At 44.9% G+C, this 25,702-nt stretch overlaps 1 protein-coding gene across 1 annotated transcript in view; it reads left to right on the top strand.

Annotated features, from left to right (window-relative positions):
• CSMD2 (CUB and Sushi multiple domains 2) overlaps positions 1–25,702 on the top strand; it is a gene marked incomplete at both ends in the record, with an annotated part of 507,564 nt that overhangs the window by 381,460 nt on the left and 100,402 nt on the right. The window contains 2 exon segments of the mRNA XM_084243387.1: positions 1,415–1,541; positions 22,838–23,040. Of these exon segments, the coding sequence (XP_084099513.1) occupies positions 1,415–1,541; positions 22,838–23,040 (330 nt within the window).

The raw sequence follows: 25,702 nt of genomic DNA, 5'->3' as shown, positions 1-25,702 counted from the left end.
CTCGGTCCACAAGGCTCTCCTCCTGCTGTCCTTCCCATTCGAACCCTGCTGCCTCTCCGACCCAGTCAACTCTTGCTCGTCCTCCAAGATCTGTTTGAAGCCCAGGCCCCCCAGCTCTCCTGCCAGGTGTAAGGGCAGGGGGTCATGTGCTCCTCTGTGCTGCCACTTGCCCAGACTTCCCCTCTATTGGGGCACCTGGGGCACACCGTGCTGCCCTCACCTCTAGACCACTAGTTCCCCCAGAGGAGGGACACAGCATCCTGGCTCCCTCTGCTCTCCTGGCCCCAGCCCAGGCTCTGTTGCTGTCAGTGACCAGGCCCTAGTGTCTGCACATTCTCTAGGAGGCTTCGAGGAGTTTGTTCACAGAGCAGGCCACTCACCCTACACCCAGGGGCCTGTCTTCAAAGAGCTTTATTAAGACATAATTCACATTCCATACCATTCACCTATTTAAACTGTACAATTCAATGTTTTTTAGTATATTCACATAATCGTGTAGTCATCACCACAATCTAATTTTTGAACATTTTATTCCCCCCAGAAGAAACCCTGTACCATTAGCAACCATCCCCCCCTGCTCCTTCTCTATCAGACCCTGGCAACCACTAATGTACTTTCTGTCTCTGTAGATTTGTCTGTTCTAGATATTTTATATAAATAGAATCATACACTACGTGGCCTTTGTGTCTGGCTGCTTTCACTTAGCATAATGTTTTCAAAGTTCATCCACGTTGTAGCTCATTCTTTATTATGGCTAATTAATGTTCTGTTGCACGGCTCTACCACATGCCTTTATCCACCCATTGTTTGATGGACATGTGGACTGTTTCCATTTGGGGGTCGAGTGAATTCTGCTGCTGTGATGGTTCTTGCACAAGTTTTTGTTTGAAGGTGTGTTTTCATTTCTCTTGGGTATATGCCTAAGAACGGAACTGCTATCATCACGTGATAACTTTGTCTACCGTTCTGAGGAACGATGAAATTGTTTTCCAAAGCAGCTGCACAATTTTACATTCCCACCCAGTTTCTCCACATCCTCACCTCTACTTGTTAGTGTCCTCCGTTTTTGTTATCACCATCCGAGTGAGTGTGAAGTGGTATCTCATGGTGATTTTAATTTGCATTTCCTTAATGACTCATGATGTTAAACATCTTTTTTATGTGCTTATTATATGCTTTCTTTGGAAAAATGTATTCAACTACTCGTTTTTTAGTTGGGCACTATGTCTTTCCATTGTGTTGGAGTTTTTTATAGATTCTGGATACAAGTATCATCCAGGGACCTTTCTCTCTGCTATGCTCAGTCACCAGGAATGAACAAGAGGGACTTGGGCACGCAGAAAAGCAGAGCCACGAGTTGCTACTGGCAGTGTAGGCCACCCCATAAAACTCATCCTTTTGGGATTTCTTTCAGCTGAGTGTGGAGGGACAGTGAGAGGAGACGTGTCTGGGCAGGTGCTGTCCCCCGGGTACCCAGCTCCCTATGAACATAACCTCAACTGCGTTTGGACCATCGAGGCTGATGCTGGCTGTACCATTGGGTAAGTGTCTGGGCCATCAAAGTAACTGTTGCTATTTGTTCAGGGAAGTCATCACCAGCATCATCGCCAGGCCCCGCAGTAACTGGCTGGCCCTATCTACCTCTGCTGGAGACCTTGTGATCAACAGGCCTTGCTATGACCCCAGGCTTAGTTGGGAGTACATGGAATGCCTTGAAAGTCCATTGTCAGCCTCGCAGGGCTTCATGCCACATGCAGACAGCTCACGGGCCTAGGGAGCACAGTCACAGCAGAGCAGCTGAGGGCAGAGTTTTGAAGGCATACAGGCCCAGTTTGAATTTCAGCCTTGCTATTTACTGTCTGCAAGACTTTGCATGAGTCTCTGCCCTCTCTCAGCCTCATCATGGCCTTCTGTGGAATATGGGTTATAAGACAGTTAATCTTTGAATGACACTGACTTGAGGAACTCACTTATACATGGATTTTTTTTCAATAAATATAATACAGGACTCTTCTTTATGATTTTCTTAATAACTTTTTCTCTCTAGATTGTTTCCCTATCAGAATACAGTCTATAACACATATAACATACAAAATAGTTTTTGTGTTATAGGTAAGGCTTTTGGTCAACAGCAGGCTATTAGTAGTTTAGTTTTGGGAGAGTCAAAATTTATATACAGATTTTCAAAAGTGCAGAGTAAGTGTCCCTAACCCCCACAACATTCAGGGGTCGATATGCTTGTTTCTCAGGATGAGACACTGATGCCGTGGACCCAGATACTTGGAACATACAAATATCTAATAATGGTTCTATTGTTGTTTCCCTGCCACTGGAAAGGGTCAGCTTAGCTGCGTGATCTCCGATTGCTGCCCTTTCTCAGTCTGAGTTTCCTCATCTGTAAAATGAGGACAAAAATGTTTGTGTCTGGGGGTCCAAGAGCGAATCATTACAGAACCAGCACAGTGTCTGGTACTCCATGAATACGCCCCCAAAATAAAACTTCTTTCTGTTCAAGTGCCTGACTAGCAGGAATTGCTTAGTGAAGCCCTAAGGAGTCAAAGAAGAGAGTAGCCCAGTACTCAAGCACAGCGCCTGGCAAATATGTTGTCTTAGGGACTCTTCACAGGAGCCTTCCCAATGATAATAGGAAACCCTAACAACAGTAGACGTTGCTCTCATTCCCATTTTATAGAAAACTGAGATTCCAAGAGAATGCCTATTGTGTCTAAGTTATTAGCACAGTGAATCTGAGCTGGGATGTGAACCCCGGTCTTTCTGAATCATCACACTGCTGGCAGAGCTGGCCCGAAATGTGCTTCAGATAAGCTCTGAGGGAAAAAAACAACTTGGGCCAGCAGGATCAACAGAGGCATAGAAAGATGATTGAACCAGGGAATTTGAGGGGAAATGGTTCTGGCTAGAGTGAAAGTTGCATGTGGACAAGCAATGGGAGATGCTGAGGGTCAGAGGGAGCCATGGAATGTTCTTGAGCAAGGTTGTTCCACAGGATTATGTGCAATGGAGAGAGCTCATGGGAAGACACCAATCAGGAATCCATTGTAGTGATCCAAGAATGAAGTATGAAAGACTTGGAATAGTGGGGAGCAAACACAAGAACAAGTGTAGCCAGGAGAAAATCCCTGTCCTGGAGAGTTTCCAGTTAGGGGAACTGGATAAGTGTGTGGGTTGTAGATTTTTATATACTCACTGATATACATATATATCCTTAGACAAAGGTCAGTTAAAATTTTAGAGTGTGTTAAGTATTTGCTCTGTGCAAGATTTTGAGCTAATCCCTGTGCATAATGAGGTCAGCAGAGCTCTTAGGGGTTTTTCACTGTTAGGGGGACAAGTGAAATATACAAATTTATCCGCACACTCCTGCTAGAATAACTTTCTGGAAGCACACCTGATCAGCTCACCCTGTAATTGGTGGCACCCTGCTCCCAGAAGCTAAGCATGTGATCCTGGTTTTTGAGGCCGTCGTGACCTCACCCTGTCTCCTCAGCCTTATTTTCCTCCACTGCTCAGTGACATTCTGGCAAAGCTCAATTCCTCATGGCCCCCCTCCATATACTCAGGGCCTCGCTCTGAATCTTTGTTTCCACTCTGCCCTCCCTGAAATGCCCACCTCCCTCCAAGGACCTATGTCTAAAGTTCCCCAGACCTCAAAGTCCAGTGTGTATGTCAGTTCACCCACAAAGACTGCCCCAGTCCCCTCTGTTGGGGAACTCCTGGGAGTCATTTCTCCTCTTCTTACCTCCTATTGCCTGAAGTGTGTATTTCCCTTTGACACTGGCCACTTTCTCCTGTTTATGCTCCTGCCTTCCCTCCCCCATGAGAGCTGTCAGCAGTCAGCCTGATTCTTATTTGCAAGTCTCCCAGTCTCAGCAGTGTCCTCAGCACCTGGCAGAGGCTGAACAAGTGTTAAGTGCTGAAAAGAATAAATGAATGAATGAATGAAGCAAGACTCAGGGGTATATGCAATGCACAATCGTGTCTCAGTAAATAGTAAATGAATAGTGAGTGAATAGAGACGTGATGACTTATTCTTGTGTACATGTGTGCAAATCAGGCAGTTTCCTGCTTTCCTATCTTAGAACAGCAGTCATTCGCTCATTCATTCCTTCACATAATCACTGTCTGTTTGCCACCATGGCAGTGCCCCGGCCTACATAGGCACTGGTATGGCATAGCTGATGGAGGCCCCATGACTGTTGGCAAAGAGTCAAACCGGAGATGGGAGGAGGAAGGGATGAAGGAGAGGACAGGAGGAGTCCAGAGATGCTGTCCTGGAAAGGGCAATGGTAGAGGTGAGTCCTGAGGGCAGAGAGGATGGGCTGCCAGGTAGGCAAGGAAGAACATTGGCAGGAGGGGAAGGGCCTCTAGGCAGAGGAAGTGACGTGGTGTGGGCAGGCTCCAGGGACTGGCACAGGGCATGGTGGCCAGAGCATGGAGGACAAAGTGGAAGAGCAGGCTGCATGGCCAGAGGTGGGGAGGACCTTGTGGGTGGGATGTAGGTTTGGGCTCATCCTGACGGCCTTGGGAGATTGCAGGGGATTGCAGGTGATGGGTCTGGGAGCCCAGAGAGGAGGCTGTCTCCGCAGGCATCAGGAGCCCTGAACCTTGGCAGCAGCCGTGAGGCTGGAGAAGGGACAACTCAGATGACCTTCTAGCAGTCATACCAGCTGCCTCACTCTCCACCGTAAATATGGAAACTAGGTGTCTTCGGTTTTTGTGGTTTTGTTGTGAAATATACAGTGTGCAAAATACACAGAAAAGTTGAAATAATGGTGCACCGAGCACCTACCTAGTGACCTACCTCCGTATTCATTTTCTACATTTTCTCTTTTTCCTTTTCTCTTTTTCCTTTTCTTGTTTTCTTTCTTTCTTTCTTTCTTTCTTTCTTTCTTTCTTTCTTTCTTTCTTTCTTTCTTTCTTTCTTTCTTTCTTTCTTTCTTTCTTTCTTTCTTTCTTCTCTCTTTCTCTCTCTCTCTCTTTCTCTCTTTCTCTCTCTCCCTCTCTCCCTCCCTCCCTCCCTCCCTTCCTTTTTTTTTTGTGCTGAATCACTTGAAAGTCAATTTAGTCATCATACTTCACTCCTAAGTACTTTGGCAAGCATCTTCTGCAGAGACAGATCTACTCCGCCATGACGTAGCACATCAGCACACTGAGACACGCAGCATTAATCCCAGGACTAAGGCTTAGGATAGGGTTGGAGGGAGCCGAACAGGTGGGAGCAGCTGGCAAGGAGAGCATGGAAAATCAATGCCAGTTTCTGGGCAGGAGTAAGGACCCCTCCATGTACAGGAAGAACAGGCGGCCATGTGGGGGTCTGAAGGAAGCAGGGGTCCCTTCCTCACTCACCCTCAGAAAGGGAGGTTCTGCACAAAAACAGGAATATCCTCTCTGAGCAACACAGGGGGGACTACAAGGCGATACTGAGTGTGTGAACACCTGCCGTGGGGGTCGCAGGGAGAAGGCGAAGATCATCTCAGTCCTCCATCTGGAAGGCTGCTTGGAGCATGGCCTCAAAGGGGCTGCTACCAAGGGCACAGAGGGCCTCCCAGCTGCTCTGAGAGCTGCCGAGGGTGGAGACAGACACAAGACGTCTTTCCCCTGCGCGTTCAGCCCCCAGTCCAGACTGCCGGCCCAGAGGGTGTTCACACGTGCACATCTGTTCTCAGGGGTGCTGTTCTCCCTCTTCTTCCCCCTCCCCAACCTCTCCATTTTTTATTCTCCCCTTCCCTCTCTCTCCTCTCGCCTTCTGTCTCCATCCCTCTCTCCCTCGCTCACCCACCCACATATCCCTCACTCAGATAATCAACAACAAAGCTAAAGGCATTCATATTCATAATTAAACTGAATTAAGACAAACGCACACACACACTCACAAAAATCCATTTGTGTCTGAGTCTTTATTCAGAGGGAGATTTACTTGTTATTTTGTTCATGAGAACATCTCTATGTGTTTTTCTACATAAAAAGAGATATTTGTTTTTTAAAAATTCAAAATGCAAACAGTAAAGACATGTAAAGTGGCAATCAAAAGTCCTCATCATCTTATTCTGTCCTCTACACAAAAAAATAACTGTCGATGTCCCTGTCTGATGAGTTGTCTAGATTATCCATCTCTCTCTCTCTCTCTCTCTCTCTCTCTCTCTCTCTCTCTCACACACACACACACACACATACACACACACACACACAGAGCAAATGCAATAAGTATGGCTTTTGGAACAAGACCATCTCTATGCATGCCTCAGTAACTCACTTTTTGTTACATTTAATCATATATCATCATCTTATTATGTCATTATATAGAAACTGGGCTCGCCCTGTTGGCTGGCTGCAGGGAATCAGCAGTGTGTACCACCATAACTTATTTAACCACTTCCCTATTGATGAAGTGAATGTTTTCCATTTTTCACTCCAATAAACATCCTCAGACATGAATCTTCAAACAGGTGTCCAATTATTTCCTTAGAAGGCAAATTATGATACATGACCTCAAATTTTCCTCTAGATATTGTAGCAATTTGCACATCCACCCAAGCCGGCTTCTCCACAGCACCACTCCCTGTTGTCAATCCCATCCATTTTTACCATCTCAGTAGAGAAAATGAGATGTAATTGTCTTTGCAACTTCAAGCTCTTTTCTATTTTTCTTTGGAGGAGTTTCTGTCTTTTCATATAAAGTGTTGAGCTGAGTTGTCATCTAAGTAGCCTATAATTTCAGTTGAGCTTCCTTTTTAACCTAAGAGTATTTAAGGATTTTTTTACGTTACTAAGTAGTTATATACTTTGTATGATCCTTTTTACTATTTTTATTTTTACTACATTGTGCCCTTTCTACTGTTTGAACTTTGCCTTATTTATATTCTATGTTTTATTTGAAGAAAGAGAAAAGACTACAGGGTTTTATAAATTTCATTTACATCAAGTGTATTATTCTTTCTTTCAGTCAAAATGTATTAAGCTTCTTTATTGCTTTCTTTCATCTTTAACTCTTCCTATTGTTGGCCAACTGGATTTAATTGGCTTTATTTTTCATTTAGTGATTTAATAGTTCTATACGCTGTTTTTCTTCTGTCAGTGATCTTTTGTTTTCAGTCTGTCTGCAACAGTATTTATCCTGTTATTTCTCCGTCTCTGTTTTGGAAATCTTGGTTTTGTTTTTATTTCAAGGAAACTGCAGTTTTGTTTCCAGATTACTCTTGACAGCCCACTTTTGTTTTTATCGAAGAATTATCCTCATGCCTGTCCCTGAGGATGCTATTTATGTTTTGTTTTACTATGTCTCCTGTTTTTCCTTACAACAACTGCATTTTGCATTTGGGCCATTTGGTCTGATTATTCAGCTGGATTCCTTTGAAGAATTAATTCACTTTCTATCCAAACACTTCTGTTGCTCATTCAGTATTAAGTTGTGTCTAAGAGCTGAGCTCTGGTTCCAGACTCCCTGCCACTCTGACTAATTGTGAATCTTGAGAAGCTCTTTAAGCCTCAGTGCCTCAGTTCTCTTGTCTGTAATATGGAGATTAAAAATAGTCCTGTCCAGGGACCTCTATAGTGGCGTAGGGGTTAAGTCACAGCGCTATCTCCACTACAGCCTGTGTTCAATACCCCCCCTCCACCGGGAGGTGACCCACATGGCACAGCAGACCTCTCCTGTCTTGCCTGCTTCTCCCCTCAGCAGTGTATTTCAGTAGATCTGCCTGTTCTGCTTCCCGCTCTATCTCTGGTGAGTCCTCTCACCCCCCATATCTCTGGTCTACAACCTAGTTCTTGTATGCATAAGTAAATCTTTAAAAAAAAAAATAGTACCTGCCACCTAAGGTTGCCGTGAGGAGTGAGTTGATATAACTAAACACTTAGAATAGTACCTGGCACATAATTTTCATGGTGAGAATCCCTCAAGGAGCTTGGGGTAGCTTCCTTTTATCCAGATAGGGCAACCCATGAGCATATAGCGGGGGTAGCTTACCCCTTAGAGTTATGGGTGGAGGGTAAGTGGAGGGTGCTGTGCTGTTGGGGGGAGCAGGTATCAAGCAGGGTTCTCTGGGGTGTGTCTGATGGGAGGTGACCTACAGATGTGTCCATGAGATAGTTCCCAGGGGCACAGACAAGAGAAAGCCGACAGTGCCACTCTGTGCAGTGGGGAGCACAGAGTGGCACTGTCAGCTTAACTCCCTCTCTCTGCCCCAGCTCTCATCAAGCCTTGGGGTAGCCAGAGAGATCTGTGGTCAAGGTGGGTGAGGATAGACCCTTTGTATCAGCGCCCAGGAAGGACAGGCTGCAGGGATCTGTGGTCAGGCTCACCCCCTGGTTGTGGTCCAAGAAGGCATGAGGGTCCTTCCTGGACATGAGGACCAGTGTGGGCCTACAGGGTCGCCCCTCCCTGTCCACAGGCAGATCTGCAGCATTTGGCAGGTGCTTCCCAGAGTGGGAAAAGCACGACAGACTGGCTGGTAAACTCCAGCCAGGGTTGGGGTTTTCCTCTTTGCAAACCTGCTCCGATGAAGACTGGAAAAGAGAGGGCATAGAGGCCTCAGCTTTGGCCCTTCCCTCCTACCTAACAGTTATCAAATATCTACAACATCCCAGGTTCTGGACCAGTTGTTATTACCTCCATTTTATAGACAAGATCAGCGAGGCCCAGAAAGGATGAATCACCTACCCGAGGTCTCACAATTCCCCTGTGATGTGGACTTGATCTCATCTGATCTAGCCCAGGCTCTTCTCTTCTGGTCTGCCATTCTGACTCTGGTTTAATTCCACTGAAGACAACAGGCATTGAACACCTTCTCGGTGGCAGAGACTGAGGCTGTTGCGCAGTGGGGAGCACACAGCTCTGCCTGGGGTCAGCCCTTGTCTTCCAGGGACTCGCAATCCAGGGGGGAAATTGTAAAACAAACAGGTATGTCCAGACAAAGGAGAAGCTGCAAGTGTGTGAAAACCAAGTTCAGTAACAGAGAAGAAGGAAAGAAGTTCTGATGAGAGGGATAAAGGAGAGCATCTCAGTTTAGGAAAAGAAGACTGAAGGCGTGAATATAGCGTCCGACCACAATATAGGGTCTGTCCACAAAGAAGACTCACTGCATGTGGCTGCAGTCTTCCTGAGAGGGTGAGAAGAGGGGGAAGGTTAAATGGGTAAAGCAGGTCTCTGCAGGACCCTGAAGACCGAGATGAGCGCTCTGAATGGATTTTTCTGTATATCAAGAAATGACTGGTTATCTTAAAGACAGTAATGACATTCAACTCCGTGAAAAGAGCTGGGAGCCTTTCCTCAGTACCAGGCATTCTACCAGGCAGTAGGGCATAAATATAAATAAGAAAGTCTTTTCCCTTGAAGGTCTCAGTTTTATAGGTAGAAACATTATCAGTTAGGAATGGAAATAGGAAAACTGACTACAGCTGGATTCAGCAAATGGAGGTTCATGTTTCCCTTGGAAATAAGTATTTGGAGGTGCCGTGCAGACCTAGTACAGCTGCCATTACTCTTCTAATGCCAGTAGATGATGCCATCACTTTTCTTCTTCCTTCCTTCCTTCCTTTCTCGGACGTTCATCCTCATGGTCACCTAGTCAGTTGCTGCAGCTCCAGCCATCATGTCTGTGTTCCAGTCTAAGGCAAGGAAAGAGTACGGTGCTTTCTCCTTGTGAGGGTTTGCGTATTTGTTCAGAAAGAACCACCATCCTGTCACCTTCTTATATCTCATTAGTCAGAACTTGCCATGTCTCACTGCAGGAAAGTGCAAAATCCAATTTTTTCTGCTTTTACTGCTTCAAGAGTAGAGATAGACGAGAAGTATGGAAATAGACTACAGATAATCCAACCTCCAGTGTCTGCTACAGATTTTAATATAATGTGACACACACTATAGAAGTATGTGAAACATAATAGAAAAACATTTACAAGGACAGTTCATAAATCCAGTTGGGGTCGAGACGTTACAGAGAGGAAGTGCCATTCTAGCTGCCCATTAAAGATCAGTGGTTCACCATGCACACTGCAGGGAAGGACCTTCTCAGCACGTGAAAGCAAGGAAGGGGTGAACGCACACCTGCTGTGGAAGAGCCCATTTTCTGGTGTGACATGATGCTATCTCAGGAAGATCAGTGGCAGTGGCAACAGTGCAGGGATAAATTGGCTGGGGAACCAGAGGTGTCTTGCATAACTGTTTTGAGGGGCCCTGGCTGGATTCAGAAGAACTGAGTTGTGTTTCTTGAGTACAAAGTTGATTGGGATCAAGAGCTACATGTGGTGGCTACAAAGAGGGGAATAGGGAAGGGATAAGAGGCAATCCTTTGCAGGTATGCTTTCCCAAAAGAACTCAAGGATTCATGGTGGATAGAGAACTTCGTATTCCCAGAAACGCTGATTTCTGCTCCTAATGCCCATGTAGTCATAAAGCTCCTATTTAGCTAATAGTGTTGCTTTGTTGATTTTTAACTGTAGGGATGCTTCTTAATGATTAATGGAAGAGTGCAACATGGAAACTCCATTTTTGGTTGTTGCTCACAAAGCAGTAGGATTACTGAGAGCGAGGGCCAGGGTTTTGATTAACCAGAACCCCTGCCCAGTGGAGCTTGTCTTCCTGGGAGGATGCTACACCAGACAAAACATCTGGCTGTGCCTGGAGCCCAGATTCCCCCACTGTGGTTTCATATCAATCACAGGGCAGCAAATCCCCGCTGTGGGCCATGTTGCTTCCTTTTAACCAGCAAGTGGGCAGCTGGCCCAGAGGAGGCAGAAGGCACCAGGAGTGAAGCTTCTGTTCACAGCTTTTGCCAGCCATCATGGCCGCAGGTTTAGAAGCTTCCAGGAGATTTATTTTTGAGCAGTGACAGTGAGTTAAACCTTAAATACATGTCCTCACACTACAAGAGTTGACCTCCTGGAGGAACTGAGCAGATAAGCACATCCACAGTGAGGCATTCCTTTGTCAGCTTTAAGGTTTCCACAAACAGGAAACTCAAAAGTTTTTGGAAGAAGAAGATGTGGGTAACTTGGCTAGTATAAATGTTATTTTATGAGTGGCAGTATTTTCTGGCAATTCAGTTTTTTCCTGGGTCACCACTTAAAAGAAGAAATAAACTACTTCAAATTATCTAAGACTAATGATCCAGCTGAGTGACTCTGGCATGTTGGATTAGCCAGGACACATCAACTTGACTGCCAGTTTACAATCTCAGAAATGAATTCCAACATCTCTTAGGAAGAGAAAAATAGATCGACCAAAGGCAGGTAGACCTTGTTAGCTGGCCACACTCCCTTTCAAAAGATAAGTAAACAAATAAGCAAAAAGATAAAGTAAACTTGTGTGATGCCACTTGAAACAACCCATTCTTTCAAAAGAGAATCATTTCCCAACAGAAATAGAAATGTTTTTTTCTTTTAATTTTTCCAATCATTTCTTTAAAACAAACTTTAAGTTATTATTTATTGTATTATTTTATTGAGTTAATGATGGTTTACACACAGTGTATCATTTAGTGGTATAGGTTCATGTCTCTCTCTCTTTTTTAGATTTTATTATTATTTTTTAATTTATACAATAGCTGGGATAAGGCCAGAGGCATGGGAGGGCGAGAGGATTCACCAGAGACAGAGTGGGGAGCAGAACAGGCAGACTGACCAAAAGTACTGTGGAGGGTAGCAGCGGGCACCACAGGAGAGGTCTGCCGCACTATGTGGGAATCTCCCTGGCCAGCCAGGAATCGAACCCATGCTGCAGAGGCTGCAGACAACTTGACAGTGCTGCACTCAACCCGCTGTGCTGCCAGGGAGGCCCAGGATCACATCTCTTGAGATCTGTTACCACCAAAGCCCCCATAATCCTCTACCACAGTCCATTGGACCCTCTCTCCCCTTCTGGCCCCTCTCCCTACCTTTCTCGTCTGATAGCTTCAATTCTACAGTTATGTTTTTAGGGTGTGTTTTGGTTTAGTTTTCTGTTCCTATGGCTGCCTCTGCCTTTTTTAGCTTACATTTTGCTTATAGGATTATAGAAACATTTTCTGAATATACTTTGCTATAGTGTAGACAGAAATAAAATTTCAATGTGTACATTATAATATTCTTACTTAAATATAAGAAATGTGGATGATAAATAGCAGAAGATGGCTGATGAAATGGCGTAAGGGAACTCCTGAGGCAGTGATAGAGACAAGAGTAAAAAAGAAACTAGAAACACAATAACAATTAAAGTCCATAGTAGCAGCACTTGACTTGTAAGAAATAAAAGCATTGAAATATGAAACAAACTAGAGACTCTCTAAGACTACAGAGAAAAAAATATGAAAGTAGTGAAATGAAAGTTGTCAGATATGGAAGACATATTACCAATTCAAGCATCATGAAGGAAGAACAATGAGCAAGTAGAGCAGAAGATTTAATAAAATATAAAATGTTACCAAATTTCCCTGAGAAGGAGGGTTAAGAGATGGAGTGACCATTTCTAAAATGTTCTTGGTAAGTTGAAAGGACTCACTGGGCTACAGGCAAAGTGAATTAGATGCAACTTAGTGAAAAATGAAACAGTTCGAAGGATAAAGGCATTTGGCAAAGGATACTTGCAGAAGTAAACTTACAGTCATCATATAAAAAAGTAATTTACAAAAGAACAACCACCACAATTAATCCAACCCTCCTAAGATTTCTTCTCCATAGCACCAAAAGCCAAAGTCAGTGGTCATATGAGACCCAAGAAGTATTGATTCAGCCAGAATAGAATATGCATAAAAGTCAAATGGAATTCCTACTCAGCTTCTGAAAGAACTTGGAAAACCATTGCAGTAGAATGAATGAAAGTCCCTAAAGATATCATGTCCTGATGCCTGTAAACATTACCTTATTTGGAAAAGGGATCTTTGCAGATGTGATTAAAATAAGGATATTGAGACAAGGAGAATATCATGGATTATCTGGGTGGGTCAATGTAATTACATATATCTTTATGAGAAGCTGAAGGAGATTTTATACACACAAAAGGTGATTTGAAGACAGAAACAGAGACTGAAATGATGCAGCCACTAGCTGAGGAATGCCAACCAGAAATCAGAAGAGGCAAAAAATAGCTTCTCCTCCAGAGACTCCAGAGGAAGCCCTACCAACACCTCGATTTCAAACTAACAATACTGATTTCAGACTTCTGGCCTCCAGAACTTATTTTAAGTCTCCAACTTTATGGTACTGTATTACAGTAACCACAGAAAAGCAAAAATGACTTAAAAATTTGAGCCTGCCAAAATATTCAGGGGGAAAAAATACCACTAAGGATGAGTAACCATGAAAGGCCTATCTCCCTGATTGTATTGTCAGTGATTTTGATAATTAAGGGAAAGCAAAGGTAAAAGTAAAATATTTTTATATTTCCTGTCTGATGAAAGGGAAAGTGAAAAGGTATATTATTTTTCTTAAATTCGATGGAGAAAATGCAAGTTGAGGAGTATTTTTGTAAATGTTGAAAAATGCTTGAAATAGGATGAAAAGCACAATGTATACTTTGCAAAAGGTCTGCAAAAGAAGTGGATAGGATGATGGGTGGGACAACCCAAAAAAAAGACTCAAGATCATGGGAAAAGGAAGCCTCTTTAGTCACATGCAGAGACATTTCTGACCATGTGGGCAGGGAGGGAACAGTAAGGAGCCATGAGCTGGTTCCCACAAGCTAAACTTCCTATTGTGAGAAAAAGCTTCTCAGTTAGGTGAAGAAAATGCTGCTAAACTATTAAAAAACAAAAGTTTGGGACAAAGAAATAGCATGAAAACACAAATAAAAAGCAGGCATCTCAATATTGCTTATCCTTATGAATGGTAAAATTCAAGGTGAAAACAGGAAAAAGGAGGAAGGGATTATTTCATGTGATAAAATGCATAGTCCACAATAATGCCAATAGTCATGAATCTTTATGCATTGAATAACCTATCAAGAAAACATAAAGCAAAATCTGGGCCTCCCTGGTGGCGAAGCGGTTGAGCGCTGGGTTGCGAAGCTGCCCGCGGCCTCTGCGGCGCCGGTTCGATCCCCGGCTGCTCCCTGGCCACCAGAGGAGGGTCCCACATGGCGCGCAGACCTCTCCTGCCGCCCGCTGCTCCCCTCAGCAGTGTACTTCGGTCCTTCTGCCTGCTCTGCTACCCGCTCTGGCTCTGGTGAATTCTCTCACCCTCCCGCGCTTCTGACTGTACCCAGTGCATGTATAAACAAAACAAACAAACAAATAAATAAATAAATAAAACATGCCTCTATAAAAAAAAAAAAAAAGCAAAAATCTGCAGAAATACAGGAAACATTGACAACCATACAGACTTTAACAAATCCCTTTTAGTCAAGTAAAATAACTGAATAAATAGAACATAATGGAATTTTCTAGGTGACTTTACCACTGATTGATTTGACACTGTATGTCAAGCCCAGTAGTAGGTGCTTTATATGTGATTTTGTAGGACCATCCTCTTAGCAACACTTCTACATAGATGATGTCACTGTCATTTAGAGAAATAAACTGAGGTTCTGCAAGGTCACCCAAAGAGCCATCAAAGAACTACTATTTGAACCCCAATTCTCTTCCACTTTGTAATCTAGGCTTCTTGGGTGGCATGAGCCTTTCATTTTGTGGAAAGCATTTCTCCAAGAAGGACAAAGACACATCTGCCTCTCACAGAACTCCTGATCCCTTCAGGGCAGGTTCTGGCTAATGAAGGGCAGTCCAGAGCCTTCTTGTACTGATGATGAAGAGGAAGCAACTGGCCCAAGGTCACCCAGCAAGGGAGAGAGAAACACAAGGCATTAGCCTAAGTGCCGCATTTGCACACCACCCCAAACTCCCAGGACATCAGTCACGCGGCTTCATCAGTGACCCAGAGCCCAGGTTTATTCTTTCACTTCTGGATATAACAAAAGAATCTTTTTTCTCTCTTTGAATCCCAGCTGGCCCCAGGAAAGAAGAGGGCCGCTAATTTTTCTTTCAATACCAATGCTTGCTTTGGACTTCGGTCTATTTTCTCAGTTTTTGCTCTTTGGATAACAGTGATGCTTTAATTATTATCGTCTGTTATTATGATCATGGTTTAATTGTTGGTTTGCAACTCTGTGACTCAGAAAAGGGCATTTTATGAAATAAGTATTATTTTCCTATTGTCATTTCCAATGTCACTGAGGATAATTTAAGCGGCATTCTCATTTGGGGACAGGAGTGATTTCTGACCCCCTTCCCTCTGTAGCAGCTGTTCAATCACATGTCATTTTCCCCTGATGTAAAGATCTGCTCTTATAACTCAAATTGGTGCAGCGTCCTCTGTCTTTATGCAGTAGTGACAGTTGCTTGGGAGCATCCGAAGCCCTTTCATTTCCTGGGGCCCAATCGCAAGGCAAGTGAAATCAACCTGTTAAGACGTTATGGATTTTTTTCTTTTGCATATCTTTCTAATGTGCAATGGATACAGAAGAGCCACTTGTAAGCAATGAGGTAGACTGTAGCCAAGAAATGCCAAGAAACCAGGTGGTGTATTGCTTTACCAGGCCTGCTAAAACAAAATGGCTTAAAACAACAGAAATTTATTTTCTCCCAGTTCTAGGGCTTGGAACTATGCAGGAGCCATGCTCTCCAAAGAATCTAGAGAGAAACTGTTTCCTCTCTCTCCTACCTTCTGGTAGTCACCAGCAATCCTCGGTTTCCTTGGCTTGTGGACACACCATTTCCATCTATGCCTCTGTCTTCATGCGGCCTTTTCTGTGCCTTCTTAGCACCTCTATATCCAAATCTCTCTCTCATTTGTCTTATAAGATGCCAGTGATTGGATTTAGGCCCATCTTAATCCAGTATGATCTCATCTTAACATCTCCAAAGACCCTATTTCCAAATTAAGTCACATTCACTGGTCCCAGGGGTTAGGACTTGAGCCTAGCTTTGGGGAGAGATAGTTTAACCCACTGTGGCTGGCATGGCTTAGAACATTCTAGCCAAAGGGAAGTCCCTGATGTCAGAGAGTAAGAAGGAAATGGGTGAAAGGTGAGACGTTGGGGCTGCTCATGAAGTCTTGGTGTGTCCTCCAGGGAGGCTGATTGTTCTGTGCTTCAGAAAGAGCCTCTGACTTGGTGGAAAAGGTGGTTTGAGAGGGTGGGAGGGATTTTGGCTCCAACAAGGCCAGTTACACTGTTTATGTGTCTGTTGATGCTGTTCCCTCTCTTGTGATCTTCTTTCTCTCAGTTAATTTCCTCATGCTTTGCTTTGCTTTGCTTCAAAACCACTTCAAAGACCTCCTCGAAGTTTCCCTTGCTTCTCTCAATTAGAAGAAGACAATGTAAAAGAAAAGCCTTTGGTACCTGACAGATGTGGTTTGAATCTGTGCTCTGACCCTTACCAGCTGTTTGATCACCTCCTCCCACCTCCCCCCTGTCTTGTCCCCAGCAAGTTGCCTGTATTGACCCCTGGGGACTTCAGTTCCACCATCAGCAAAATGTGCCAAAGTGGATTCTAAATTGCCAGGTGGCTGAGGAGATAGTAGACAATATGCAGAAAGTACTTGGCACATAGATTTTTCCACAAATGTTTAGTTCCCTTCCTCCTCCAGTTATTGCTACAGCACTTTATTTCTCCTACTCTTTTAGCTCCTGTTGCACATATTATGTTTTGTGTGTTGCTTTCAATAAACAGCAGCAGCCTCCAGGGCAAAAACAGTGCCTTCCACGTTTCCGCAGCTCTGAACACAGAGCCTCACGCACTGCACCCATTAGCCCCGTTCCCCGCCTGTGCTGTGTCTCTGCATCAACAGGGAGGACCACCTCTTCTTGTCCCTCAGTGCCTCCCCAGCTGGGGGCAACAGAGACTGGGTCCTCCAGCTATTTTCAGTCTTTCAAAAACCAGAGGAAGACACTAGACCCTCATCCACAAGGCTGTGCTCAAGCAAACCCAATGATTTGCTTTGGCTTGGAATTTTCCCTAAGGATCAGAACCTCACATTAACACTTCACAGACTGAGTTCTCTAAGATAAGGACGGTCTTCAATAAGCGCCTAAATAAACATGGTCAGTTTGGCAAAACAAATCTTCTCTGGCTGCCATCAAGGATATGTATAATCATGGGGGTCACAACTCTCGGGGTTAACTTTCCTGCACCTTCTCTTGCACTGAACAACCTGTTCTCATCCAAGCAGCAAGAGTGATGTAAGGATGTAAATCAGATCCCATCAGACCTTGCTTAAAACCCTCAGCGACTTCCCTGAGTTCATAGAAGGAAATTCAAAGTGTTTCCTGATGCACAGGCCCCCGCAGTGGCCTCTGCCTGCCCCTTGGCCCAGCAACACCCTCAGTCACCTTTCCTCTGCCCAGACGTTCCAGGCAGTTCCCTCTGGAGGCCTTTGCACAAGCTGCCCTTTATCCACAGAAAGCTTCGACCCACCTTTTACCCTGCCCTGCTCTTCACATGGCTGGCTTCTTTTGAGCTTCTCATCTGGCTTAAATGTCACCTCCACTGAGAGGTCTTCCCACTGTATCTAAAGCAGTTACCCCATCTCAACACTCTATTTTCTCTGTTGCATTTGCTAGAGCTGATAATCTTTTAATGGACTTGCATGCACGGGCCAAGTGCCCATCTCCAGAAACAAGTGGAAAATGACACCCTGTCTGTCAGCTTCACTATTATCTCCCAGCACCCAACACACTGCAAGTGTTTAAATAAATGAATGCAGTAAGAGGTCTGGGATTCGGCTTCTGTCCTTTCTGTCAAGTTGCATTGTTCCTGCTTGCAGAAGGCCTTGGCCCCTCCTCCTGCCGCCTCTTCTGCTTCTCTTGACCTCATCAGTGCCAAGCCTTTGACTTTGTCTCGTTAGCAGATCAGCTAAACTCCATGCAGTGAACTGACATTTTCAATTCATGGTCTGGAATAGCAGTCCTCTGACCTTGTGTGTGAAGCACATGTGTGCAGGTGATGATGGATAGGCTCCTCCCAGCACACCTGGCACTTCCCTGGCCTCCACCTCCTGCAGGTGAGGGCAGCATTCTCAGGGGAGAGAAAACCCTAAAGTGCAACCAGGACTATAATCCCCTCATGTCATTCTGGTCTGCGCTCTACCCAGCTCTTGATCTTGGGCAAGTTACTTAACCTCTCTGCACCTCAGTATTCTCATATTTAAAGATGGGAATACATGCTCCCTATGAAATAAAGATGGTTGTGAGGATTAGATGGGTGACACAAAAGTGCCTCGTACACAATGGCCAACATATCTTTCCTTTCGTTTCTACTTAATTTTCACATTCTCTCTTTTTACAACTTTCAATCTGGATGGTGTCCTGGGATGTTATTCATTCATTGATTCACTCATCCGCTTAGTCCGTTATCACCCTCAGGGACATCAGGTGGTCTCTGCATGGAAGGGGATACAACCCAGACGCCTCTCGCTAATCTTGAGACCTTTTGCCCTCTTGGCTCTCGAGCCAGCTCTGGCCCTGTGACATCCTAATGCCACCTGAACTCAAGTGATGGCATCGCTTTCCCTCTACTCTGCCTCTGGGTCTTGTCTCATGTTATTCAATTCAAAGAAAACACACTCCACTCCTGTCCCCCACACTGCACGTCTCCTTTCCTCCTTCCTTCCTGGACAAGTCGGCCCACACGAGCTCTCTTCTCTGGGAACACAGCACCGCTCACCCTTCGTCCTGCTCCCCTGATTGGCTGCCAACTTTACTGTGTGCCAAGTACCACAGAGAAGGCAGGAGAGAAAGTGGGCAGCTTAGCCCAGCAGTGAGTCCACTGTGTACTCTGCTTCCCGGGAGCTCCTCTTCCCGTTCCAGTCAAGTGTGGTGCCCCCGTCTGCCAGTCTGTTCCCTGCTGAACACCTTGAAGAGAAGCCCATCTGTCTTCATACTGCTGGAGTCCTCAGAGGGGAGGCCTGCCAGGGGAGCCAGGACACAGCCATTGAGAGATCCCAACATTCAGAGATCTGGCATTCAGGGGTCTCCACCTTGTATTGATAATATCTATAATCCAGGAGATTTGCTTGGACCCTAATATATCAAAAAAAATAAGAAATGTATAACTTCTATGACAAAATGGACCCAGCAGCAAAATCGAAAGGAAAAAGAGACACCAAGAGATACTAGGAGAAGATATTAACAACTAATGTATAAAAGAGAAGTCAAATATATAGATAGTAAATTAAAATCATAATGTATAAATAGAATTTTAATAGTCATATTCAATCATGAAGACAGATAAAAAATAAGAAGATATACAAATTGCAAGTAAAGAAACACAAAGAAACACAATGGTGCTAAAGGATCTAAATTTAAAACACCAGTGAGATTCCATTTTGGTTTAGCAGATGAGCGAGTATTTTCAGAATTTATTTACAACATTCTAGTATTTGATGCTGGTGCAGTGAAATTTAGAAGAGTCACCTTCATACTGTTCAGTGGGATGTAAATCGATACAATCACTTAAGAGAATAGCAAGCATTTGTCAACTTTTCAAATATATACCAGTCCCCACCAAAAGCTATTTCTGAACTATGAACAGAAGTGTGCAAAACCACATAAAGATGATAATATTCCTTGCACTTGTGTGTGAAAGAATGAAATACATCGAGTCCTTTTCTATAGGGAAGAAGTGAAGTAGATGTGTGTGTCCATACAGTATGAAGTGGAGAACGAAAGTTGTGCAAAACTATGTAAAATGTGGTCCCATTTGGGGTAAAAAAATGTATGTGTGTGCACACTGGAAAAGTCTGGAAGGATATGCACCAGGCCTAAAATCAAGTGAGAAGCTCTGGAGAACAGATTGATTTGTGTGAGAGACTAAAAATTCAGTTCATTTTTACTGTGTTGTTTGCCTTTTTCTGCCTCAAATATGTCTTTTATTTTATAATTCAAAAAAGATATTTTTATTATTTTTCTGGAACAGGAAAAAAAGGACATCAGTGGGAAAATGACAAAATCCAAATGAAATCTATAGTTGGCATTCGTAGTGATGGAACCACACTGGTTGTTTCTCAGTGACACGTGTACTAGGGAAATGTAGGACCTTAACCATGAGAGAAATACTGAGGGGTCTATGGGAATTCTCCTGCTATATTTGCAACTTCTCTGTAAATCTAAAATTATTCTGAAATAAAAGATCGAGTAGGAGAGAGTTACATAGGCTTGTAACCAAGGCAGAACTTTTTTATCCTACAAGAATCCAAATTTCTATGGGGTTCATTACTCTGAGAGTGCTGTGGCCTTCATGCACCCCATTTGTGGGGATCCCTGGGCTCCTAGATTGGCAGAAATTACCTAAACCAAGCCTATTTAGCTGATATCCTGAGTTTTGCTCTGAGAAAGTGAGGTGCAGCCCCACCCCTGCCCCATCATGGCTAAGCAGAGAACTCATAGTCCTTTGACTGTCCCTTTCCATTTGCAGACTGTTTTTTAAAGCAGATTTAGGTCCACAACAAAATTGACAGGGTAGTATAGAGATTTCCCAGGTTCCTCCTGACCCCACACATGCACAGGTTCATCCACAATCAACATCCCCTACCAGGGTGGGACATTTGTTACAGCTGAAGAGCCTACCCATTGTGCTCACCTGAGGCCACAGTTTAGGGCTTACTCTGCACTTTGCATTCTATGTGTTTGGATGGATGTATAATAACGTGGATCCACCACGTTAGCATCATACAGCCTCATTTCACAGCCCTAAAAGTCCTTTGTGCTTCCCCTACACCTCCCTCCCAAGCACCACCCAGTGCCTGGCAACCATAGTCTCTTCACCATCTCCATAGTTTGGCTTTTCCAGATTGTCATAGAGTTGGAATCATCCAGCATATAGTCTTTCAGACTGACTTCTTTCACTTTGCACTATGCGTTTGCAGTTCCTCCATGCATTTTCATGACTTCATAGCTCATTTCTTTTTAGTACTGAATAATATTCCATGCTGGATGTACCACGGTTTGTTTATCCATTCACTTACTGAAGGACATCTCGGTGGCTTCCAAGTTTTAGCAATTACGAATAAAGCTGCTATAAACATCTGGGTGTAGGATTTTGCGTGGAAATAAGTTTTCAGCTCCTTTGGATTAATAGCAAGGAGCATGATGGCCGGTTCATATGGTAAGGATGTGTTTTGTTTTATGAGAAACTGCCAAACTGTCTTCCAAAGCGGCTGCCCCTTCTGCATTCCCACTTCAACAACAGGAATGACCGTTCATGTGGCTCCACCTCCTTGTTAGCATTAGATGTTGTACGTGTCCTGGATTTTGGCCTTTCCAATAGATGGAGGTGGTTTCTTATTTTTTTCATTCAAATTCTTTTTTATTGGAGTAACATCAGTTTACAACACAACATATGATTCAGAAAAGACCAGTTCATACCTCTTCAGGGGTGTGTTACACACCAGCCCACTACCAAGGTGCCCTTCATTGCATTTGCATTTTCATCTCCCTGGTTACTTACCATGTGAAGCATCTTTTCATACACTTATCTGCCATTTGTGTATTTTCTTTGTTGGTGTCTGGTAAGGTCCTTAGCTCATTTTTTAATTAAGTATTTTGTTTATTGTTGAGTTTTAAGAATTCTTTGTGTGCTTTGGATAACAGTCCTTTATCAGATGTATCTTTTTTTTTAAAGATTTATTTATGCATAGAAGAACTGGGGTGTAGGCCAGAGGTGCAAGGAGGGGAGAGGATTTGCCAGAGAAAGAGTAGGGAGCAGAACAGGTGGATCCACTGAAATACACTGCTGAGGGGAGCAGCAGGGAGACAGGAGAGGTCTGCTGTGCCATGTGGGTCAGCTCCCTGGTCAGGGATTGAACTCAAGTCACTGTGGGAACTTGTGGTGATAGTGCTGAGACTTAACGCCGAGGCCACCAGGGAGGCCCCATCAGATGTAAGTTTTGAAAATATTTTCTCCTAGCCTGTGACTTGTCCCAGCTCATTCTCTTGACACTGTCTTTTGCAGAGTAGAAATGTTTAATTTTAATATTAGTTGGTTTTTTTTTTTTAATGGATCATGACTTTGATGTTGTACCTAGTAAATCCTCACCATACCCAGGGTCACCTAGGTTTTCCTGTATGTTATCTTCTAGGGCTTTTGTCATTTCTATTACATTTAGGTCTGTATCCATTGTGAGTTAGTGTTTGTGAATAGCATAAAGTCTGTATCTAGTTTCATTTTTTGCATGCAAATGTCAAGATGTTCCAGCATCATTTGTTGCAAAAAGTATTTGCCCCCCCCCCCCCGTGTTGCCTTTGCTTCTTTGTCAAAAATCAATTGACTGGATATATTTGGGTCTACTTCTGGGGTCTCTTATCTGTTCCATCCATCTAGTTGTCTGTTATTCCACAGACACCACACTGTCTTGATTACTGCAGCTTTATAAGTCTTAGCATTGAGTCGTATCGGCAGTCTGGGCCTTTTGCCTCTTCATATAAACTTAGAATTGGCTTGTTGAGATCCATGCAATACCTTGCTGGGGTTCTGACTGTTTTTAGCCAATGTCCTTTATCCAATCCAGACCCTGACTTCTCACTGCCTCCCTGACAATCTAGAATGACATGAATATTCAGAAGTGAGGTCTGGGAGCTGTTGTGTAGAGTTGAGGAAACAGGTGAGGTTTGTCTTTGGCAACATGGAGTTTGTGATGATAAAGATGCACAAACCCTGAACTCCTCACCCTGTCCCTGCTGCTTATGACCCAACGGGGCAACAGTCTGGGTGGGAACCAGGAGGACACTGCCAGGCCTTCCTCCCTTCTCTTCCTTCCTGGAAGTCTTTCTTAGGTCATGACCTGCCCCGACTGGAAGCCCCTGGAAGGCAGGGGCTGGGCCAGCTGACTGCTTCCTCTTCTCTCCGAGCAGGCTGCACTTCCTGGTGTTTGACACAGAGGAAGTGCACGACGTGCTGCGCATCTGGGATGGGCCTGTGGAGAGCGGGGTGCTACTCAAGGAGCTCAGCGGCTCTGGCCTGCCCAAGGACCTGCACAGCACCTTCAACTCTGTCGTCCTGCAGTTCAGCACCGACTTCTTTACCAGCAAGCAGGGCTTTGCCATTCAATTCTCAGGTCAGTGGCCGCCCCTCTCCATGTGTCCTGCCACGAGACACCCATCTCCTCTCTCCACCCTGAATCCCTCCTTCCTGACCTCTCACCACTCATGCAAAGACACTTATTGAGCACCTGCTGTGTGCCTGGTACCTGGCTAGCACTTGTTCCACTGTCTGTGCTGAGCTTACTCTGCTGGGAAGACAGGCAGACACATCAGGTTGATATCTGGAGAGAGGATAGAAACTATAATGGTCACCTGGGAGCATCCAGAAAAGATGACCCAGAAAAGACATGAAGAATGAGGAGTCACAGACGAAAAGAACGGCTTTGGGGAGGGAGTGGTCAACTATGACATGGGTTACAGTGGCCAGGGGAGGACTTTGGAGCATTTGTGGGCCCCTGTTAGATCAGAGAGAGCGCGGGCACCCCGAGTGCAGAGAATACCTGCACAAGTGCAGAGGCAGGATGCCAGGTTCCAGAAGGGGAGGGTTGTCCATTGTGGCTGGAACTCAGGGAACGTGGAGGGATGCAGGGGATGCCCAAGGGGAGGGTGGTTTGAGCTGCAGCTACAGAAGGAAGAGCTTCTGTGCACACTCTGGTTCTTACTTGTGTGCCACTCTCGGAAGGACTGGAAGCCAAGCCCGAGTCATCTGTATTCCATTCATTATGAACTGTGGTCGCCAATTATGGAGGATCATGACAAAGAGCTACCAAAAATGGGCAATGCTCAGACATCCCAGTCCCAATATTAGATAATTGATATGATTGGTCCTGCCTCTCCGTGTGATGCATCATCTCATCGCCTCTGAAGTGCCTCTTCCATCACTCATCTCCCTGCACGAGTGACTCTGCCTTGGTTTATGCGCACGTTTATTATACAGCAGCTGTCTTCATTACCATCTCCTTACTCCTGTCTGCGTGTGTGTCTGTGTGTGTGTGTGAGGGGTTTCCATGGAGATTCTGTGTGGCACCTGTGCTCCGTCTGCACACTCTCACCTGGCTGGTGTATCCGCTAGGCGTGCTTGGTCATATCTCTAGCATAAGGCTGTGGTGGAGCTGCAGATCCTCCTTCTTGCTCTCTTATGCACCCATGTCTTGTGGGGGTGAGCATTTAGCAGGGTGGGCGGCGAATGAGTGTTTCCAGGTTCATGCTCCTCTTTACTTGTTAACGTGCCCACTTCCCATTCGTGCAAGACTCCATCCCCCATCAGGGATAACTCCATGCAGGGCATATTGCAGGAAGTCTTCCTGCTTGAAATCCCAGTACTCATTCACCCATGGAGAGAGTCCCCAGGGGTCCCTGAGCACCACCAAACTCATCTAAGATTAGGGTCCCATCCTGGGTCAATGTGGGAGTCATTTGAGATAAGCATTCCCAAGCATCTGTTCCTGAAGTTCCATGGCATATTAATGATATTGCAGGAAAAAGAAGTCCTCACAGCCAAGTGATGTTGGGAAGGTGCTTAGGCCGAGGCAGCCCTAAAGAGGTTTTCTGACTGGAGACCTCTGACCACGTTGGATGTGCTGATGCAGATAAATCCATAAGGTCCTTGGAAGGTCACAATTCCCACACATATTTGACCCTGGTTGATTTTTTTCTAGGCCATCTCAAGGGACTAGTGCTTCATGGAACAAATGTAGGAAATTGCTGGGATAAGCCACAGCCGACTCTCCCAGCAGTAAAGAGGCAGAATGCTAAAGAGACAGCGCAGTCCCCTCTCTGGGGAAAGGAGTATCATGAATAATTAAACCAGACATGTACTTTTTCAGTCTGTGCCCAAGCTGATGGGTATGGCTTAAAAAAAATAATAATCCATAATTGTACTGACAAATTCCCCATGGAGTTGTATTATCTGACCTCCACCGTGTCCTCAGTGCTGCTGATGGAGTCCCGGCGCTCTCACGAGCCATGCCTTCCCCCAGCACCTTCAGCTGCTTTCTCCTGCATCCCCCGACTCGTGACAGTACTGCTCACCCTTCAAGGTTCATTTCAGATGCCTCTTCTTCCTCGGCTCCCTATTCAGAATAAATTGCTGCAGGCGATGGCACCCAGCACTTGTATTTCTCCAGCACATTGGCAGTTCCAGGCGCTCTGCCCTGTTTCGGAGCCGGCCACCTGCTCGCCACCCCACAGAGAGGTCTGAGAGGGTCGGGCCACATGGCACCGATCGGCAGGGGCCACTCACTCCTCCTGTCGAGCGGCCACTCAAAGACATGAAGGAAGGAAGGGATGGTTTTCTCTAGCACAGGGGCTTCCCTGGGCAAGTCATCTTGGGCAAGGGGAGTGGGCAGAGCTACCTAACCTGTGCTCTAGGAAGGCCATGACAACCAACCCGGTGTTCTAGGCATGACCGGGGTTCGGGAAAGGTCATCTTCCCTGTTGCTGTCATCAGTTAGCAAATACCAGGACTACTCTGGGGAACAGAGAATGGCTCACCCCATGTTAACTTTATAGTGTGTGTTTGACAGGGGATTGTACAGAAATGCCAGGGACGATTAGTGCAGGCTTGGCTTTATTAAGTAAACATGACTGTGTAACATCTAACATCCTGTCTGCACCACGTGGAACCAGCCTTTCCCCAGGGCTTTGCCAAGCAGCTCAAAGTCAGGAGCATTAAAGAGAGAAAGTGAGAACAAAAATAGGTGAGGGGGAGAATTGAAGGAGAGGGAAGCCTCAGCG

Source organism: Talpa europaea (genome assembly GCF_964194135.1).
Source record: "Talpa europaea genome assembly, chromosome: 9".
Lineage (NCBI taxonomy): Eukaryota > Metazoa > Chordata > Mammalia > Eulipotyphla > Talpidae > Talpa > Talpa europaea.
Note: the sequence above shows the minus strand (reverse complement) of the source record. Positions and strands in the feature narration are given on the sequence as shown.